This window comes from Herpailurus yagouaroundi, unplaced genomic scaffold (genome assembly GCF_014898765.1).
Source record: "Herpailurus yagouaroundi ecotype Mexico unplaced genomic scaffold, PumYag 77, whole genome shotgun sequence".
Taxonomy (NCBI): domain Eukaryota; kingdom Metazoa; phylum Chordata; class Mammalia; order Carnivora; family Felidae; genus Herpailurus; species Herpailurus yagouaroundi.
Window position 1 is genome coordinate 19597763 of NW_024412388.1, and position 16977 is coordinate 19614739.

The 16977-nt window shown below is 51.5% G+C and overlaps 1 protein-coding gene across 2 annotated transcripts; it reads right to left on the reverse strand.

Moving 5' to 3' along the window:
* Nucleotides 1-3003: 3003 nt before the first annotated feature.
* Nucleotides 3004-15378, reverse strand: TRIM63 (tripartite motif containing 63). 2 transcript variants are annotated; one of them, XM_040465620.1, is made up of 9 exons: nucleotides 14995-15341; nucleotides 13964-14136; nucleotides 11010-11178; nucleotides 9912-10007; nucleotides 8631-8864; nucleotides 7859-7881; nucleotides 7382-7506; nucleotides 4782-4853; nucleotides 3004-3582 (listed from the first exon to the last, which is right to left on the reverse strand). In XM_040465620.1, the coding sequence occupies exons 1-9, from the start codon at nucleotides 15151-15153 to the stop codon at nucleotides 3572-3574; spliced, it is 1062 nt and encodes a 353-aa protein (XP_040321554.1). In that variant the 5' UTR covers nucleotides 15154-15341; the 3' UTR covers nucleotides 3004-3571. The 2 variants fall into 2 exon arrangements, with proteins under 2 accessions (XP_040321554.1, XP_040321561.1); XM_040465627.1 differs by lacking the exons at nucleotides 7382-7506; nucleotides 7859-7881 and having other exon boundaries at nucleotides 14995-15378.
* Between the last annotated feature and the right edge of the window lie 1599 nt (nucleotides 15379-16977).

Genomic DNA, 16977 nt, shown 5'->3' on the forward strand with positions numbered 1-16977 from the left:
CCTGGGCTGGAGGAAGATTTTTGTCAACTATCAAAGGGCTCTTCATTGGCCTTCTTTTTTTTTTGTTATTCTAATTACACAGTAGGTTATATCCCTAGGGCAAACTGTCCCCACCATTAATGACCATCAAAACCATTACAATCCAAAACCTGATCCCTCTTTCTCACATAACATACATCCAAAACTTACATCCAGGGATTGAGTGTATCGTAAGACTCTTTGCAGGACAAAAAGCTACTCACGCCTGTCAGGACTGGAACCTGTTGAGTCCTCCTAAACACTCCAACAGTGGAAAAACTTCACGGCTTCTCCGCGTGGATCCATCTTTCTAGAATCGAGAGTGCTCTAGCCCCAGATGAGGAACCCTTGGCTAAGTACAGCTCTAAGCTGGTTGGAGATCTACACCTGTTATTCAAACCAGACTCGGGTGATACACACCCAGAGGCCTGGAAGCCTATGAATCCAGCCTATCGCCTCATTCAATCTCTCTCATTCAATCATTCTATATTGTCTTAGAAAAACTCCCTAAATACTTTCCTCCCAAAACTCTCACATGATTTCTCCTTCCCAATTCCAAGAGTTCATTCTCAACCGTTTCTTTCAGGGTGTCCTTTCCAAATCTACTTGATCAGAAATCATAACTTACCTGGAGTTTCCCCCCAGCCTTGATGTCCTGCTCTCACAATACAATCCTCATCCCCTTTTGGGGCTAATTTTTGTCCTTCTTATCATAACCTTTTGGTTTCCACCTTCGGGGCCATGCATCCTAAGGATGGTTTTCCTGGAAAGAAATCTGTTCATGGCTATCCTAACTCCTTCCCTTCTTAGGACCCCTGGCCTCAATATTCCTACTCCAATTACTGGTCCCCCTCTCTTTAATCTCTTTATTAAATTTGCCTCTTCTAGAATCCAACAATTCCATATACAAATAATGCCTCGGAGTACCTGGGTGGCTTAGTCGGTTGAGCGTCCGCTGTTGATTTTAGCTCAGGTCATGATACCAGGGTTGTGGGATAGAGCTCCGTGCTGACTGTGGGGTCTGCTTGGGATTCTCTCTCTTTTCTCTGCCCCTCTCCTGCCCATTCGTGCACTCGCTCGCTTTCAGATAAAATATTTTAAATAATAATAATAAAAATAAAAATAAAATACTTTCGGGGTGCCTGGTTGGCTCAGTCGGTTAAGCGTCCGACTTCAGCTCAGGTCACGATCTCGCGGTCTGTGAGTTCGAGCCCCGCGTCGGGCTCTGGGCTGACGGCTCAGAGCCTGGAGCCTGCTTCCGATTCTGTGTCTCCCTCTCTCTCTGCCCCTCCCCCGTTCATGCTCTCTCTCTGTCTCAAACATAAATAAACATTAAAAAAAAATTAAAAAAATAAAAATAAAATAAAATAAATAAAATACTTTCTGTAAAGTGAGCTCCCCAGGACACTCGTTCTGGAGGATGTCACATGAATGAATAAGTTGGAAAATGCTGTGTTAGATATTTAATTTACAAAAAAAAAAAAAAAAAAAAAAAGAAAAAAAAAAATTGAGAGGCAGTATTTCAAACACCATGAATCAGATGGACCAATCATCGTCTAGAGTTATAGTTTCCTTTATGGCAGGACTGCTCAGAGCCTTTAATCTGCTGCTGTGTTCTGAATGTCGTAAAAATGGGACCTCCTCTGGGGCGCCTGGGTGGCACAGTCGGTTAAGCGTCCGACTTCGGCTCGGGTCACGACCTCGCGGTCCGTGGGTTCGAGCCCCGCGTCGGGCTCTGGGCTGATGGCTCAGAGCCTGGAGCCTGCTTCCGATTCTGTGTCTCCCTCTCTCTCTGCCCCTCCCCCATTCATGTTCTGTCTCTCTGTCTCAAAAATAAATAAACGTTAAAAAAAAAAAAAGGGACCTCCTCGACAGCGTTCCTCAGATTTATAAGTTTGCAGGGCTTCAGACCCAATTAATGTGTCTCCTCAGATCCGCTCAGCTTCACCTCTCTCCTAGCCCTTGGGCCCCTCCGGCGGCGGGGGTGGGGGTGGCTACTCGGGCCTTGGTCATTACCTCATCCCCTAGCACTGGTGGCTGGCTGTCTTGGCCTTCCCCGGATGAAGTCTGGTGGGCTTCAGCAGAGCCACTGTTGTGCCCGCTGCGGTGGGACCAGCACCCGGGTCCAACCCGACTGGACCGCTGGGGCTCTGCTTACTCCACCACCTGTAGGCCCAGGGGTACCCGGCCTCCCCCGAAGCTGCCCCAAGGGGTCAAGCGGTGAAACCTGGAAGTTCAAGGGAATTAACCCTCTGGCAGGCCACTTCGATTCTGAGACAAGAGTCGAAATTCCCTCGTTCTTCCCTCTGATGGACTGCTTTGAGCCGTATTGTGTTATGACCTGCTAGAAACATCTCACATGACTGAGCAAGGGGCGGGGGTGGGTGGGGGGTCCTCTTGGTGGAGCTGTGGCCAGCTCAGCTATGTGACACTCTGTATTTGGTTCCCTCCTTTCCTGCCTCATTTCTACTGGTTCTCATTCTGGCTGCCCTGGGATCGCTCCTAGACTAAAGCAATTTTTTCTAATGTTTGTTTATTTATTTTTGAGAGAGAGAGAGAGAGAGCAAGCGGGAGAGGGGCAGAGAGGGAGAGGGAGAGAACCCTAAGCAGACTCCGCGCCATCAGCACAGAGACTGATGTGAGCCTTGAACTCGCAAACCATGAGATCATGACCTGAGCTGAAACCAACAGTCAGACGCTTAACCGAATGAGCCACCCGGGCGCCCCTAGACGAAAGCATTGAAGCTTTCTCTGCTTCAGTCTCTGAAGAACCAGAGGACAAAGCATTGAACCTGTTTCTCTGAGCGGATTCTCCACGAAGCTCCCGTTGGGAAATGCTAATTTAGAGAATTCCTTCTTTGTCGGGATGGACATCTAGCCTGGCCCTTACTGTCTGCCTCCTGCTGCACATTTTCCATCCGTTCTTTTGTCCAGCCTCTCCGCGCTCCCCTCTCGGGAACAACGAGGCGAATGAAACCCCAGCTCTTACGGTAATAACAGAAAGAGAGTGCTGTGCGTTTATTGAAACGACATATAACACAAACTCAGTTGCCGTCCCCTGTGTCAGGGACAGGCATCGACAGCTGTACAGTACAGTATCCCTTTCTAGGCCTGCGAGTGCCACCCAGCCCTCCCTCCGAGGAAAGGAAGAGGCTCCCCTCCCCTCTTCCTAACAACAGCCAGGCCCGCGATGACCCGGCATTATCATACAAAAGTTCCTTTACAAAAAGCACCAATTGGCATACATATACAAGTATATACAAAAATCACATTTAAAAAATGTACAAAATACTCCATTTTGCACCAACGTGGAAAAGTGTCCCGTGTGGTTGTTTCAAGCACGTTTCCAATTCTGGTTCAGTGGCTGCTGGACACCGTGGTGGGGGTCCTACTGCCAGTCCCTGCTCTCTGAGCAGAGAGAAGATACACCTTCCCATTGCCCCTCCAGGGGCCCCGACCCCTCCCACCCCGGGCCTGTCACCAAGGCAGCTGGGCCCATCCCCACCCTCCCCAGTCTCTCTGCATCTAGAAGGTCTCTCGCTCATCCAGCTCCTTACTGGTGTCCTGAAAGAAAAAGACCGGGAAACACAAGGTGAGACAGGGCACAGGGGGATCCGGGGCTTCCCAAGCCGCGGTGACAAAACGATCAGACTCCAATTCCGGCCTGGCCTCTTCTTTTTAAACCCAAACAGAATTTAGTTGTCAAAACACCGTGGATAGCCCATCCAATGCAAAACTCCAGAAGAGTATCCCATATTGTTCAACTGGATTGGAATTTAGTTCCAATAGTAAATTGGCTTGAAAAATAATTTTAGCACACATGTGCTAATTAGCAAACATGTCCTTTCTAGGTGCCAGACATTGTGTTAAATGATCATCTAATTTACTCTCCACCGTAGCCTTTTGAGGTCAGTAGTATTTTGTCCCCATGTACAGATGAGTAGCCCAAGACTCAGAACATTGGGAACAGGTCAGGATTATACTGCCCAGTATCGGGCGCCCGGGTGGCTCAGTCGGTTGAGCGCCTGACTTCGGCTCAGCTCATGATCTCGCGGTTCCCAAGCTCAAGCCCCGTGTCATGCTCTGTGCTGACACCTCGGATTCTGCGTCTTCCCCTCTCTCTGCCCCTCCCCTGCTCGCGCTCAGTCTCGCTCGCTCTCTCTCTCTCAGAAATAAATTTTTTTTTTAATTTTTTTTTTCAACGTTTATTTATTTTGGGGACAGAGAGAGACAGAGCACGAACGGGGGAGGGGCAGAGAGAGAGGGAGACACAGAATCAGAAACAGGCTCCAGGCTCCGAGCCATCAGCCCAGAGCCTGACGCGGGGCTCGAACTCACGGACTGCGAGATCGTGACCTGGCTGAAGTCGGACGCTTAACCGACTGCGCCACCCAGGCGCCCCAGAAATAAATATTTTAAAAAATTTTTTTAAATTTCAGCATTCTGCTGGTCAAACAAAACACCTCAGTGCCAAGCCTGGTGTCTGTTACACTGTATTGCTCTCCACTCAGGAAGGTCATTTAGATATAAAATGGGAGCTTTTTATTATGATTAGGTTTTTGTTTTGTTTTTTTTTCTCTCTCTCTAAGGTTAAAGGGAACAGGACTTTGCCTTCACAAAGGCGTCAAACACGTATTGGCATCATCGCCCTATATTGGCATCATTCCCAGGGTCCCGCGTGGCGCTTTACACACCATCAGGACTTCATGTTGTTGAATGAATGAATTAATGAACGAATGAATGAAGGCAGATGGATTTCTTACCTTCTTCCTTTCCCTCTGTGGACTCTTCCTCTTCCTGATCTTCTTCGTCAATGAACTCTTCCTCTTCCTCATCTGTACGTGACAAAGAACAATCGTATTAGGATGAGGCCAATTCCTCAGAGAAGCCGCTCGAAGGGGCACCAGGCAGGGGACCGCACTTCTCCAAACCCCTCCCCATGCCCCCCGTTAGGGCCACGTGGCCATGCAGCGACATCAGTGGCCCCAGAGGTGACGAGCCCGCCAAGCCTAAGCTGCAAAGAGTCCTGCTTCCTTCCTCCTTCCCCCGGCCTCCTCCTCCCTTCCCACAGCCCTCCAAGGGAGAGGGTTCAAGACGCTCCTTTGCTCCGGTAGCAACAGCGGCTCCTATCACTTGACCTACCAGTGACCAGAGGGGACTTTGGGAAAGCACACCTTGTGCTTGGGCACATCTCTCAGTTAGACAGGTACGTATCACCTGGAGAGAATGGACAAAAAACTCGAATTCTCAGGGATCAGAGTCCTTGTCTTGAAGGAATTTGCTCAGCCTTTGAAATCTGCTTGCCTAGCACTCCCTGTCCGGGTTTCCTCATTCCACAGCCTACAGAGGGGTGGCTGTGTTGGTGGGGGACACTCCTGGGGCCATCCGCTCCAAAGCTCTCTGGAGCGAGCCCCAGACAGGCGGTGACTGAGCCGCAAAACCTGTGTCCTCACCTTCCCATTGCAGGACATTGCCTCCAAGCTCCACTAACAGGGGACGTTTCTGTTCTCTACCCACCCCCGCCCGAGCCACTTCCTCGATGCTTTGGGGCCCTGAGGGGATCACCGCAGAGCCAGAGCATTTGTCCAGAGTGTGTAGGGAGAGGTTGGAAAGAGTTCATGCCTCCAACAGGTCAGCCCAATTTCCAGCTGCGTAGCTGGGGGTCTGTGCATAACCCAGGGGTTTCTGTTGTTTTTACTGTTTAATTATCACAATGTAACTACTCTTAGCAGCCTGTGCTGGGCGCATATTATGTGCCAAGTGCCATGTCAAGCCTAGATGCATTGTCTCAGAGAATCCTCACCAGGGTCTTGGGAGCCAGATGGCCCTTGGTGGAGTCCACAGGGCTACTTACTAGCCGTGTGGACTCCAGCAAATCACCGACCCTCCCTTGGCTTTATTTCCTTAACCACAAATGGAGATGACAACAGAAACTACCTCATGAAGTTCAATGACAGAATTTAGGTCACAGGCTTAGTGCCTGGGACATAGAAAGTGCTCGATAAATGCACTCCCCCATTTATATACCCTCAGTATGAAAGACCTGAGCCTCAGGGCGATCGTGGAAGGCAGCGTGGGTCCCACAGCGTCGTGCTGTTCACACAGTGCGATCCACTCGTGACTGTCTTAGCTTAAGGAGGGTAAGAGTGGAGCAGATGATCCACAGTCATGGACATGACCAAGTCCCTTGGCATCTCAGCTTTGGGACGCATTTCGTCCTTACCCGTGAACGTGGTATTTTGGGGTTCTGAGCACAGATTCAACACCAGATTCTACAAGCTTGTGGGAGAGGTGCCAGCTCTGTCTTTCTCGGTCAGCGGGGCATCACCTCTCAAATCAATACGACATTCAGCAAAATTGGATCCACTCTCTTTCTCTGTTGCTAAATAGCTACCTTGCAGCTGTGTGACCTTGAGCAAATTATTAAATCTTTGCTCTTTATCCGGTTTCCTCATTTTCCCTTATTATTTCTCCCTTATTATTGTTACGATGATGCTGCTACAATTATTATAGATACTCTATGACAGAGTAATTACAAACAGAAATGAGGATATAATACAGGTAAATTAAGGTGTGTGAGTATCAGAGATGTAGCATTAAGAAGCTGAAGCGAAGACCAGCTTTAGGCAATCACTAGGACATGTCTAGTACCTGACAAGCTGCTCTGGGTTATTTGTTGCAACAGCACCATGATGTGGTCATTATTAGTAGGTCCGTGGCTTTTTTTTTTTTTTTTTTTTTAAAGTAGGCTCCATGCCCAGCATGGGGCTTAAAGTCACAACCTTGAGATCAAGAGTCCCATGCTCCTCCAACTGAGCCACCCAGGTGCCCCTCATAGGCCCACGTTCAACCTAATTTTGAAGTTAGAAAATGCAGCTCAGGGGCACCTGGCTGACTCAATGAGAGGAGCATGCAACTCTTGATGTCGGGGTCATGAGTTTGAGCCCCACGTTAGGTGTAGAGATTACTTAAAATAATAAAAATTTAAAAAGAAAGAAAGAAACAAACTAAGAAAAGAAAAAAGAAACTAAGAAAGAAAATGCAGCTCAGAGAGGTGGGGGAGCTCACCAAAGGTCACACAGATAACAAGTGGCAGAACCAGGATTTGAACTTAATCTGCCAGACTGCAGGTGCCATGCTCTTTCTACTGCCCCATGCCTCCGTGCAGTGGATCCAGACATAATTTATCGAGCACCAATTATGGACCAGGCACTGTGCTAGGCTCTGGGCTCATCCAGAAGTTGGCTCTATGAGTTTGAGAGTTTGCTAGTGTATCTGCCTGCACACGGGGCTCAGTAGAAGGAAAGCAAGTTTCCAGGGGTCCAGCGGGAAAGTACATGCATGACACAGCCACCTCCTTTACCTGTCCCAAAGTCGATGGCCCTCAGGGTGTCTGCTATGTGCTCTAAGTCCAAGGTAAAGTAGTCCATGTTTTCAAAGCCCTGTTCTGTCTTCCCCAGCTGGCAACCCTTGGAAGCTTCCACAATGCTGTGAGGGAGGAAGAGAGAAACGGGGCGGCGGCACAGGGTAAGGTTGCTGGGCCTCCGTGAAAGAAGAGGGTGTCTCAGCTCCAACCCTCACCTGTGCACATCCTTGTGCCCACACCCAGGCCTGGCACCTAAAGCCTCCCCCTGGAGGGTGGAGTGTTTCCTCGCCAGTCACAAGCAGAATGGGTGGTCCAAGAAGACAGGGGATGCAAAGCCCAGGAAAGCTAGCCTGAGGTAGACCCTCCCAGTAGACCTAATGCAAAGGGGGAGACCCACTGGACAGAAGTGAGAGGCCCTGGTGGGAGCTAGGAGCTAGGTGGGAGCTAGGATCAGAGCTCTAGAGAGACACTGACCTTTTGATGAGTTGCTTAGCACTCTGTGGGAGGAAAGAGAGAGAGCAAAGGTTAGGACTGCAGAAGAAGTAGCCCCAAGAAGTCAGCAAAACCAGTCACGGTGCCACAGATGGGCACTTGGTGCCAGTCCCTAGCCCCCTTGTGACCTGCTCCCTGCCCTGAGTTGAACAGAGCTTGTACCTTTTCCCTCTGTTCATGGTCCGCACAGGTGTCGGTCATCACCCTAGGACCCATCCACTGTCGTGGCTGGAAGCTTGGATTTTAGGGGTATCATTCGAAACACTCTTAAACTCCCAAACCCCCAAGATGAGAATCATACCCTAGTCACCTTTTTATACCCAATGTCTTGTTTTCTACAGAAAAATTTCCTGTATTTCCTAAGCACATACTGTGGACCGGGCTTTGTGCCTTATAAGCTGATCCTTTCGTGTCTCCCCCAACAAGCTTTTCTTAGGGCAGGGCTGTGTCTCAGTCCTCTCTGTGGCTGGCCTACAGTTGGTGCTCAACAAATGGCCTCCACATGAATACCACATTTTGTAGCTTACAAAGCCATTTCACAAATACCCTCCTATTTGATCCTTATAAAATCAGCTAAGAGGAAGGAAGGTAGGAATTGTTGCAGGCCCGTTTTACAGACGAGGACACTGAGGCTTAGAGCTTTTAAGTGGTTTGCCCAGGGGCACGTGGGTGACCAGTGATGGAGCGTGGCTCACACCTTAGACAGAACTGGTGGGTTGAAGCGACTTGCCCACACCCTCCTAGTCCTGCTCACCAAGAGAAAGATGGCCCCACCAGGCTCGTCCAGGGACTGGATGGCTGTCTCCACCAGCTTAGTGGATTTGTCCAGTTGCTCCCGGTACTGCTGGATGAGGGCCTCGATGAAGCTGAGCTTCTCCTCCTGCTCCCGCGTGATCCGCTGCAGTAACTCGCTCTTCTTCTCGTCCAAGATGGCGTACAGTACGTCAAACTTCTGGCTCAGCTCTTCCTTCACCTGGTGACTGTTGTCCTGGGGACAGAAATCTCAGAGTCACATCCTGTGGGGTCCTCCTCTCTATCCCCAGCACTTCCCTCCTGGGACGTTTGGAGGCTGGTGTCACGGAGAAAGCTAGCCCCTTCCTCAAAAACAGACTCCAGGGTCAAGTGGGATGATGGATTCTGGGCTTCCTGTGTGCTCCCAAGCCACTCTCCTCCCACCCCCCTCCTCCCCATTTTACAACCAAGACTGGATTTGGGAAGCTCTACATCTGCAGGGGCAGAGAAACAGTTCTTCCTCTAGTGGCCTCCTCACTGAGGCTCCCTGCTCTCATAGATGTTATTACATCTCAGTTTCCTTACCTGTAAAATGGGTATAATCATAGTATCTCATAAGAATGGGGGCTCTAGCATCCTCTATCAGACTGGGAGCACCTCGTGAGTAGTAACGATGTCTCCCTCCTTCCTTGGAGGTCATCCTTCACACAACTCTTCCTCCACTAGGAGTATGATGATCCATTTCCCCCCCTTCTCATCTCCAGACCCCACATCAAGTGGAGTGGAAAGTCACAGATGCTTTTACAGGGATAGAAACGTTTCCTTCTGCCTCTACAGCTGGTCCATGGACCAGCAACTGGGGCACAAAGAAATGCAGAATCTCGTGCCTCCTTCCAGACCTACTGAACCAGAACTTGAACTTTAATAGGATTCCAGGGTGGATTTGAATGCACTTTCAAGTCTGAGAAGCTTTAGTCTACAGCATATCAAAGACAAGGCTCTGAAAACTACAAGTGCTGAATAAATACTGGGAATTATTGTTGGGATGCTCCTGAAGTCAGGAACCAGGTCTGTCTTGTTCACCACCCCGTCCCCAGTGCCTTTGGCAGGGCCTGACACACAGCCATGTTCCAGAAGCATTTGGTAAATGAGTGGATGAATGGATTAGTCGGTCCCTCCTCCACCATCCCTGCCTCCAGGCCCCAACCATTAGCCACAACCCACAGGGGAGCCTTCACCCCAGAGACCAGGCTGCACCAGGAGGCTTCAGACCCCCAGAGTCTGAAGTTCTTCTTCCCCTCACCTTGGTTACTCGACAGGAGTCCTCCAGCTGAGTGATGATGGTCTGTACTCGGTCGTTCCCCGCCACCAGCATGGAGATACAGTTACTCAGCTCCGTCTAGATGGGGGGAGGGGATGGGGGATCAGGGGAGGAGAGACAAAAATAGTCTCAGGGCGGGGCGCCTGGGTGGCGCAGTCGGTTAAGCGTCCGACTTCAGCCGGGTCACGATCTCGCGGTCTGTGAGTTCGAGCCCCGCGTCGGGCTCTGGGCTGATGGCTCAGAGCCTGGAGCCTGCTTCCGGTTCTGTATCTCCCTCTCTCTCTGCCCCTCCCCCGTTCATGCTCTGTCTCTCTCTGTCCCCAAAAAATAAATAAACGTTAAAAAGAAAAAAAAAAATAGTCTCAGGGCCTGTCTTCTTGGGGGTGGCACCCTCACTCCCCTCTCTGCTAGAAAGAGCCTCTTGCTGAGGTGCAGCTCAGGGCCAGAGCAGAGAGCATCGGAGAAATACTGCATCCCTTATTTTACAGATGAGGCCCAGGAAGGGGAAATGAGGAAAAAGCACAGCAACATTCTGGCAGAGGAAGGGCTTGCTTCTAGGAAAGATGGGATGCAGGAAAGAAACAGAGTTGGAGAGTTCTAGAAGGGAGAGATCAAGAGAAGGGTGGGAGGCAGGGAAGAAGTGTCCGGAAAGAGGGGCCACAGCTTACTGCATGGACAGGATGATAGGGCTCCCACAGGCCTGGAGGCCAAGGGAGAGGGCTCCCGGCCACCCCCTGCTTAGGAGAGGTCACCAGCACAGGAAGAGGTATCTGGGCCCAAAGCACACTGGGATGCAAAGGTCGTGGCCTGAGAGGACCCTGGTGGCCTGGCCCAGGGGTCCGGTCTCTCCCCTGTGGCCACACCCAGATGCTCTCAAGTGGCTCTAAGTATAACCCATGAGCTCAGCCACCTCTCCCAGGAAGGCAGGAGCTGCTGTCCCTGTGGCCTGGGAAGTCCCTCCCGAGGGACTATTCCTGAAAGGCCGGCTCAGCAGATCTACAGGGACCACATCCACATCCTGAATCATCTGGCCACGCCTGGCAGACCCAGGCTGGGGGTAGAAGTGGCACCAGCCAGTACCTTTTGTCCCTGGAAGACGCTCTGCAGCGGGGCCACCTCACAGGCCTTGTGAGCCCCAAACACCTTGCACATGGAGCACGTGGGCATCTCGCACGTGAGACAGTAGATGTTGATTTTCTCATCTTCGTGCTCCTTGCACATGGGGTGGTTGCCCTTCTGTAGGGGCCGACTGCAGTGGAGAAGAGTCGCAAGTCACACGGTGAGCGTTCCGAGTCCCTGCCTCCTCCCCAGCTCCAGGGGGCCACCCCCAGATCTATGGCCTGAGCTCTCAGTGATTGGCTGTTCCCAACCCTTTTCATTTTCTGGGGACCCAGAACCAGGAAAGCCAGGGACACCGAGGCTGTCCTCAGATCCTTGGCCCCAAACTCTGGGTGATGGAGTTGCCATAGGACCCTGCCAGTGCAGGACATGGGAAAGGTTGTAGAATCCCAGAGTCAGAACCGGGGACATTTTTGAGAAGAGGAAACTGAACCCCAGAAAGGTGAATTGACTTGCCCAAGGTCGCCCATCAAGTCAGGGCAGGGGAGGCAAGAGTGCATTGATCTAATTATAGTCCCCGTAGCTCATGGTTACTACAGGCCTGACCTGAGCAAAGCAATTTATACTCATGGCCTCACTGAATTCTATATTTAATCCACCAGACTGTAACCTCCACCACAGCAGGGAAACCTGTCTACTCTCTTCACCCCGGAATTTGCAGGGTACGGTACGTGTCTTGGAGGAGGTGGTAATTCAACAGGTGGAGAGAGTCTATCAGTAAGTATGCCGTGAGGGTGTCATCGGGCTCAGAGAAGGAAGAAATGTGTGCGCCCCAAGTCACACAATCAGAAAAAGGGCAGCCCAGGGATGACCAACAGCCCAGCCTGAGCCTTGGCTTACAATCCAGAAAGTCTCTCCAGCGTCCAGTTTTCTCCTTCCCAAACACGCATTCTTTCTCCCTCAGTCGTTTTCTTTACTTAGGGACTCTGGCATCTTATTTGTGCTTCTCTTGGGGTATCGGTTACTTCCTCCCTGAGGTTCAGTTTTTTTGGGTCTAGCTCCTATTTCCCCAGCTAGACTACACTCATTTAGAGCCAACACCATGTCTACACCACCTCTGCTTTCCCAGCCCCTACCACAGCAAGCATCTCATAAATGTCAAATGGCGACTGTCCCCCGTCCCTGCCAGGGCCTCACCCCTGAACAGCTTTGGACAACTGATCACACCCCCAGACATTATTGTCTCCGCTGGTTCTTAAATCAACCCCTCTCCAGACTTTTAACCCAGCGCCCTCCCCACCCAATGCCGGCAGGGGTCACTCTCTACCCACCCACCCAGGGAATCGAGCTCTGGAATGGCTGTAGCGGCAGAGGTGAGGGAAGACCCTGAGGGTCTGGTGCCCGTGCCCACTGCCATCCCAGATGCCCATTCTTCCAACCCCAGGCATCAGCATCTGGGTTCAAATCCAGACTGTTCCTCCATTCACTCATTTTGTGACCTTGGGCAAGTGATTTCACCTCTCTGAGGCTTGGTTTTATCCCAGAGCCACTGGGATCATGGCAGTTGTCTGCAATGAGCGTGTAGAGCCTGGCACAGAGCAGACCCCCCAAAAAGGGCGGCTATCATTGCCATTCAACGATGTGGAAAGGCCTTGAAGCGTTCAAACATAACATGCTCTTCATAGGTCGACACTGGGGGGCGGGGAGGCTACTGCTTAGATGCAATATTGCTTTCGTTATTATGATAACGATCAGTAATGTATATGCACTTTTGCAGTGCTGAACTCCAGCAACACGAGAGGCAACAGCAGTCAGGAGTGTTCACCATGGAGTCAGACAGGCTCTCTCTCCGCTTCACACTTGCTGAGGAGCCTTAGACAAACCTCTGACCCTCTCTGAGCTTCCATTTCCTCATTGGAAAATGCGGCTAAGAATGCCGTATGGATTACTGTGAGAATTAAATAGGGATCGTGCATGGAAGATGCTTAGTACCGTGCCTGGACACGGGAGGTGCTCAATAAATATTTGATATTTTTAACATTTCCCATCAAAGCCCTATTTGACAGCCACAGGAACAAACCTCACTGTCCCCTTCTGCAGACAGGGGAAATGAAGGCTCAAAGACTCACCGGAGATTCCCACAGTAGATTAGTGACAGAGTCAGGGCTTTTTCTCACTGACATTGGTCTGTCACCTCTCCTTAGGCAGGACACTGCCAGCAGGCAGGCACCTGGTGACGGTTTAGGACCAAAGAATGCGAGGGCAGCAGCCTGGGAGTCTTGTCAGGTGTCTGGATTTGTAAAGATCTCCCTGGTGGCCGTCTCTCTCTGTCTCTCTGTCTCTGTCTCTCTGTCTCTGTCTCTCTCTGCCTGAGACAGAGCTGCTGTTTTACAAACAGGGAGACCTGGGGCCAGATCTGCAGGGCCGGTTCCCAGCCCATTCCACTCCCTAGCTGGGAAAGCTTAGGTAATTGACTTCGCCTCTTTGAGCCTCAGCTTCCTCATCCGTGGAATGGGGATGATAAAAATCATGCCTGATCCACGGGATTATTGTGCAGCAGCAGGAGGAAGCGTCCCCGGGGCCTGGGATGGTAGCTGTTGCCTTCACTATGGAGAAACTGGCCGCGTTCTCTCTGGGCCCTTTTCTCTGCCTGTCACAGCCACTAGCTGGCCCCAGGGTCTTCCTCTCCCTCTCACAACTCGGCCTTCCCCTGGTTCCTGTCTCAGTCTCTCCCAGGAGGGCAGCCTGATGTCTGGGCCCCTTCCCATTCACTGAGTGACACCGAGAGCCAGTGTTGGAGATGGGAATGAGCCTCTGTTCTGCCTGAGGAAGCCGGACATGGCTCTCTGGACTGACTAGTGTGTCTCTTCCAGCCCAGGGCACTGGATCCTGGGCCGATGGGAAGGAGCCTGGGAGAGCTGGGCACTGGCCATCTGGGGAGGAAGGACGGGCCCCCAGCAGCAAAGCACACTGACCTGGAACACTCCTGCTTGTAGATATCAATGATGTTCTCCACCAGCAGATTCCTCTGCAGGCCATACACTCCATGACGATCCATGATCACCTCGTGGCGGCAGGAGGGGCAGCGGAAACGGCCCCCAGACATGGACACAGACCCGACCCGACTGGTCCAGAAGGGATTTGCGGCCTGCGGGCGGCAAGGGCAGGGGTGAGGCCTGGGACGATCTCCCATCGTCCTTCTTCCTGCTTCCCTCAACCATTCTTGTCAAACCATTCGACCTGGAGCTCCCCATCCTGAGATGAGAGCCAGCCCACTTACACAGGGAACACTCGAGAAGTAACACAGCAGTCAGCGAGTTTGGGAGTCAGCAGACCTAGGTTCAAGCCACGGCTATCCTCTGAATGACTTTGGGCAAGCAACCTTCTCACTCTTAAGCCTCCGTTTACCCATTCATGCAGTGGGCATTATCTCTACAGCCAACTATGTAGGCCTCTACTTGAAAGATAGAAGAGTAAGAGAACATTTTGTAAAGGGCTGCTTCCCAGCCAGGACGCCCCTCCCATTCCTTTGTTAAGAAGATGGATCCCTTCCAGCCCCTTATTACCGGCAATAGACTTGAAAGGGAAGGTGCCTCTATTGCCCAGTGCCTCCTGGCCTGGCCACCCTCCTCCTAAAGCTCTGGGCCCCCTGCCACCAGGGAGCTGGCTCCAGCCTCAGGGGTCTGGTTTCTCTCTCCTGCCTCTCCCACTTATCGCTTGAGGCATTTGACTCCTGATTGGAGAGTCAACTGCGGGCTCAGGGCAGCGGTGGGGGCTGCGGGCAGGGTGGGGAGGGGAAACACGCGTCATGGAGAAGGAATGGGGCAGCCAGAGCCGCCTCGGAGCCCCCCGCCCCCAGCCCAGAGGCCTCTGCAGGGGCTTCGCTCTAGACGGGAGAAAACCAGCCCTGGTTTAGAAGTCCTAGACTAAGAGAGAACGGCTTTCACCACAGGAACACTGAGCGGCCACCTGGGGCCCCTGGACAGGGCTGTGCCCAAGCACTGACCTGGAAGATGTCATTGGCACACTTCCGGCAGAGGTTGTGCTGACACGGCAAGATGACCACCGGCTTGGTAAACATCTCCAGGCAGATGGGACAGATCAGCTGCTTCTCCAGGTTCTCCATGGGGTTCCCATCCTGGATCAGGCTTGACTTATAATCCATATTGTCAGGAGGTTTGGGGGTTCACCTGGCTGCCTCCTTCACCTGCCTCACTCTAAGTAGACCTGGGGTCTTGCCTTTGTCACAAAGTACCCAGCCAGAGCCTCTTTGCCTTCTTCTCCTGGCGCCCGAATTCTGTCTTGGTCTGTGGCCCCTCTGATATTTATAGCTGGGTCCTGGTCACATGAGCCCCAGGAGGGGACCAGCTGAACATTCCGATGCCAAGTGGCTGGCTGGGGCTTGAGTTTCCTCCAGGCCTGAAAGACCGGCCCTCTCAAATCACATGTAGGGATGAGCAATCACTGTTCTCCTGGGAGGAGGGTCGTAAACAAGAACAGCCTGTTCATGGGCAGGCGTGGGGGGAGGAGTGGGTACCAGAATTTCCTGCAGAAACTAGTCTTCCTCCCATACCAGCCTGGTAAGCCAGCTATGGGACCCAAGGAGTGGGCTACTGGGATTTGCGGGGTTAATAGCCAGTGATCCCTCACTGCCCTAAATCCCCTCCTCTAGAGTACTGACTAGCTCCCAAGTACTCAAGAACAGGAGTCTGGGCAGTCCCTCTCTCTGACCCCATCCCTGAGCACAGCATGTTGCTAGAGACCTTCAGACCCCACCCCAGCTAGCCCATCCCTCCTGCGTCCACTGACCACTAAGTTCACTTTAATGATGAAAGGGCTTCCTTGAGACATAGTGCAGAACCCTTGTTTTATAGATTTTGACACTGAGGTCTAGGGAAAGAAAGGGCCTTATTCAAAGTCACTTCGAAAGTCAGTGGCAAAGCCACGAATCCTTTTCATTCATCAGACATTTTTCTGAGTACTAACTACACAGCAGACACCAGGGTGAGAGATGGGTGAGTAATGCTTTTCCTGTCCTGAGAAGCTCACAGCCTAGGGAGGGAGACAAGCAGAAATAGCCATCACGTGGGGCCACAAAACCCTACCTGGACACGTAGAGGTTATCCAGATGCTCCCCTCTCCTCTCTGCACAAATTTAAATTTTTCTCTATGTTTTTCTGGACATCTTCTGTGGTGGCAGATGGAAGTCATTAGAGCAGTTCCAATGACTATTTTTAAGGGAGAATCTCATGCAAAGGGATATGGGGCCAGCCAGTGTCAGGGGCCGGGACGAGAGTGAGAGCAGTGACAGCAGGCCTCAGGATAAGCCTCAAAGGCTGTAGAACATACAGCAGTGTCCAGGGTCTCATGAAAAAAAAAGGGCGGTAGGAGGGTAGGGTGGATCACCTCAGCCTGGAGAAGAGCCTTGGGACCTTGAGACAAGGTCCAGGGAGTGGTGAGGGCAGAGGAGCCAACCAACTTTGGGAAGGGAAGAAAATGGGAGTGAGAAGAAGAGGAGTAACCAGTCACAGAAGAAGGAGAGGCCCAGAGGACAGGAGGACGAGATTTGTCGGAGATCTCTGCTGTGATGTTCCAACAGCACCTCAGACTCATTATACCCCCCAAGCAGAGCACCTAGCTTTTTTTTTTTTTTTTTAAAGAATCTTTTTTTAAGTAGTCTCTACAGCCAACGTGAGGCTCAAACTCACAACTCCGAGATCAAGAGTCACGCTCTCCACCTACTGAGCCAGCCAGGCACCCCATGAGGCCGGAGAATTTTAAGGAGAGGGTGGTCGACCCCCCCAAAATATTAATGGCTAGCCTTTGCTGAGCACTTGCCAAGTGCCAGGCACTGTGTTAAGCACTTCGCATGCATTGTTTCATTTCAGCACCCCAACAGCCAACAGCGTAAGAACTGTCCTATTCCCATTCCGCAGATAAGGAAACTCCAGGACAAACAATAAAATAACTGACATGAAGTAACACAGAT

Coding starts and splice junctions, on each gene's coding strand:
- TRIM63 (XM_040465620.1), bottom strand. CDS start 15,153: ATGGATTATAAGTCAAGCCTGATCCAGGATGGGAACCCCATGGAGAAC. Junction 10,008..11,009: donor GCGTCTTCCAGGGACAAAAG/GTACTGGCTGGT, acceptor CCCCCCATCTAG/ACGGAGCTGAGTAACTGTAT. Junction 4,854..7,381: donor GGCCATCGACTTTGGGACAG/GTAAAGGAGGTG, acceptor TGTCACGTACAG/ATGAGGAAGAGGAAGAGTTC.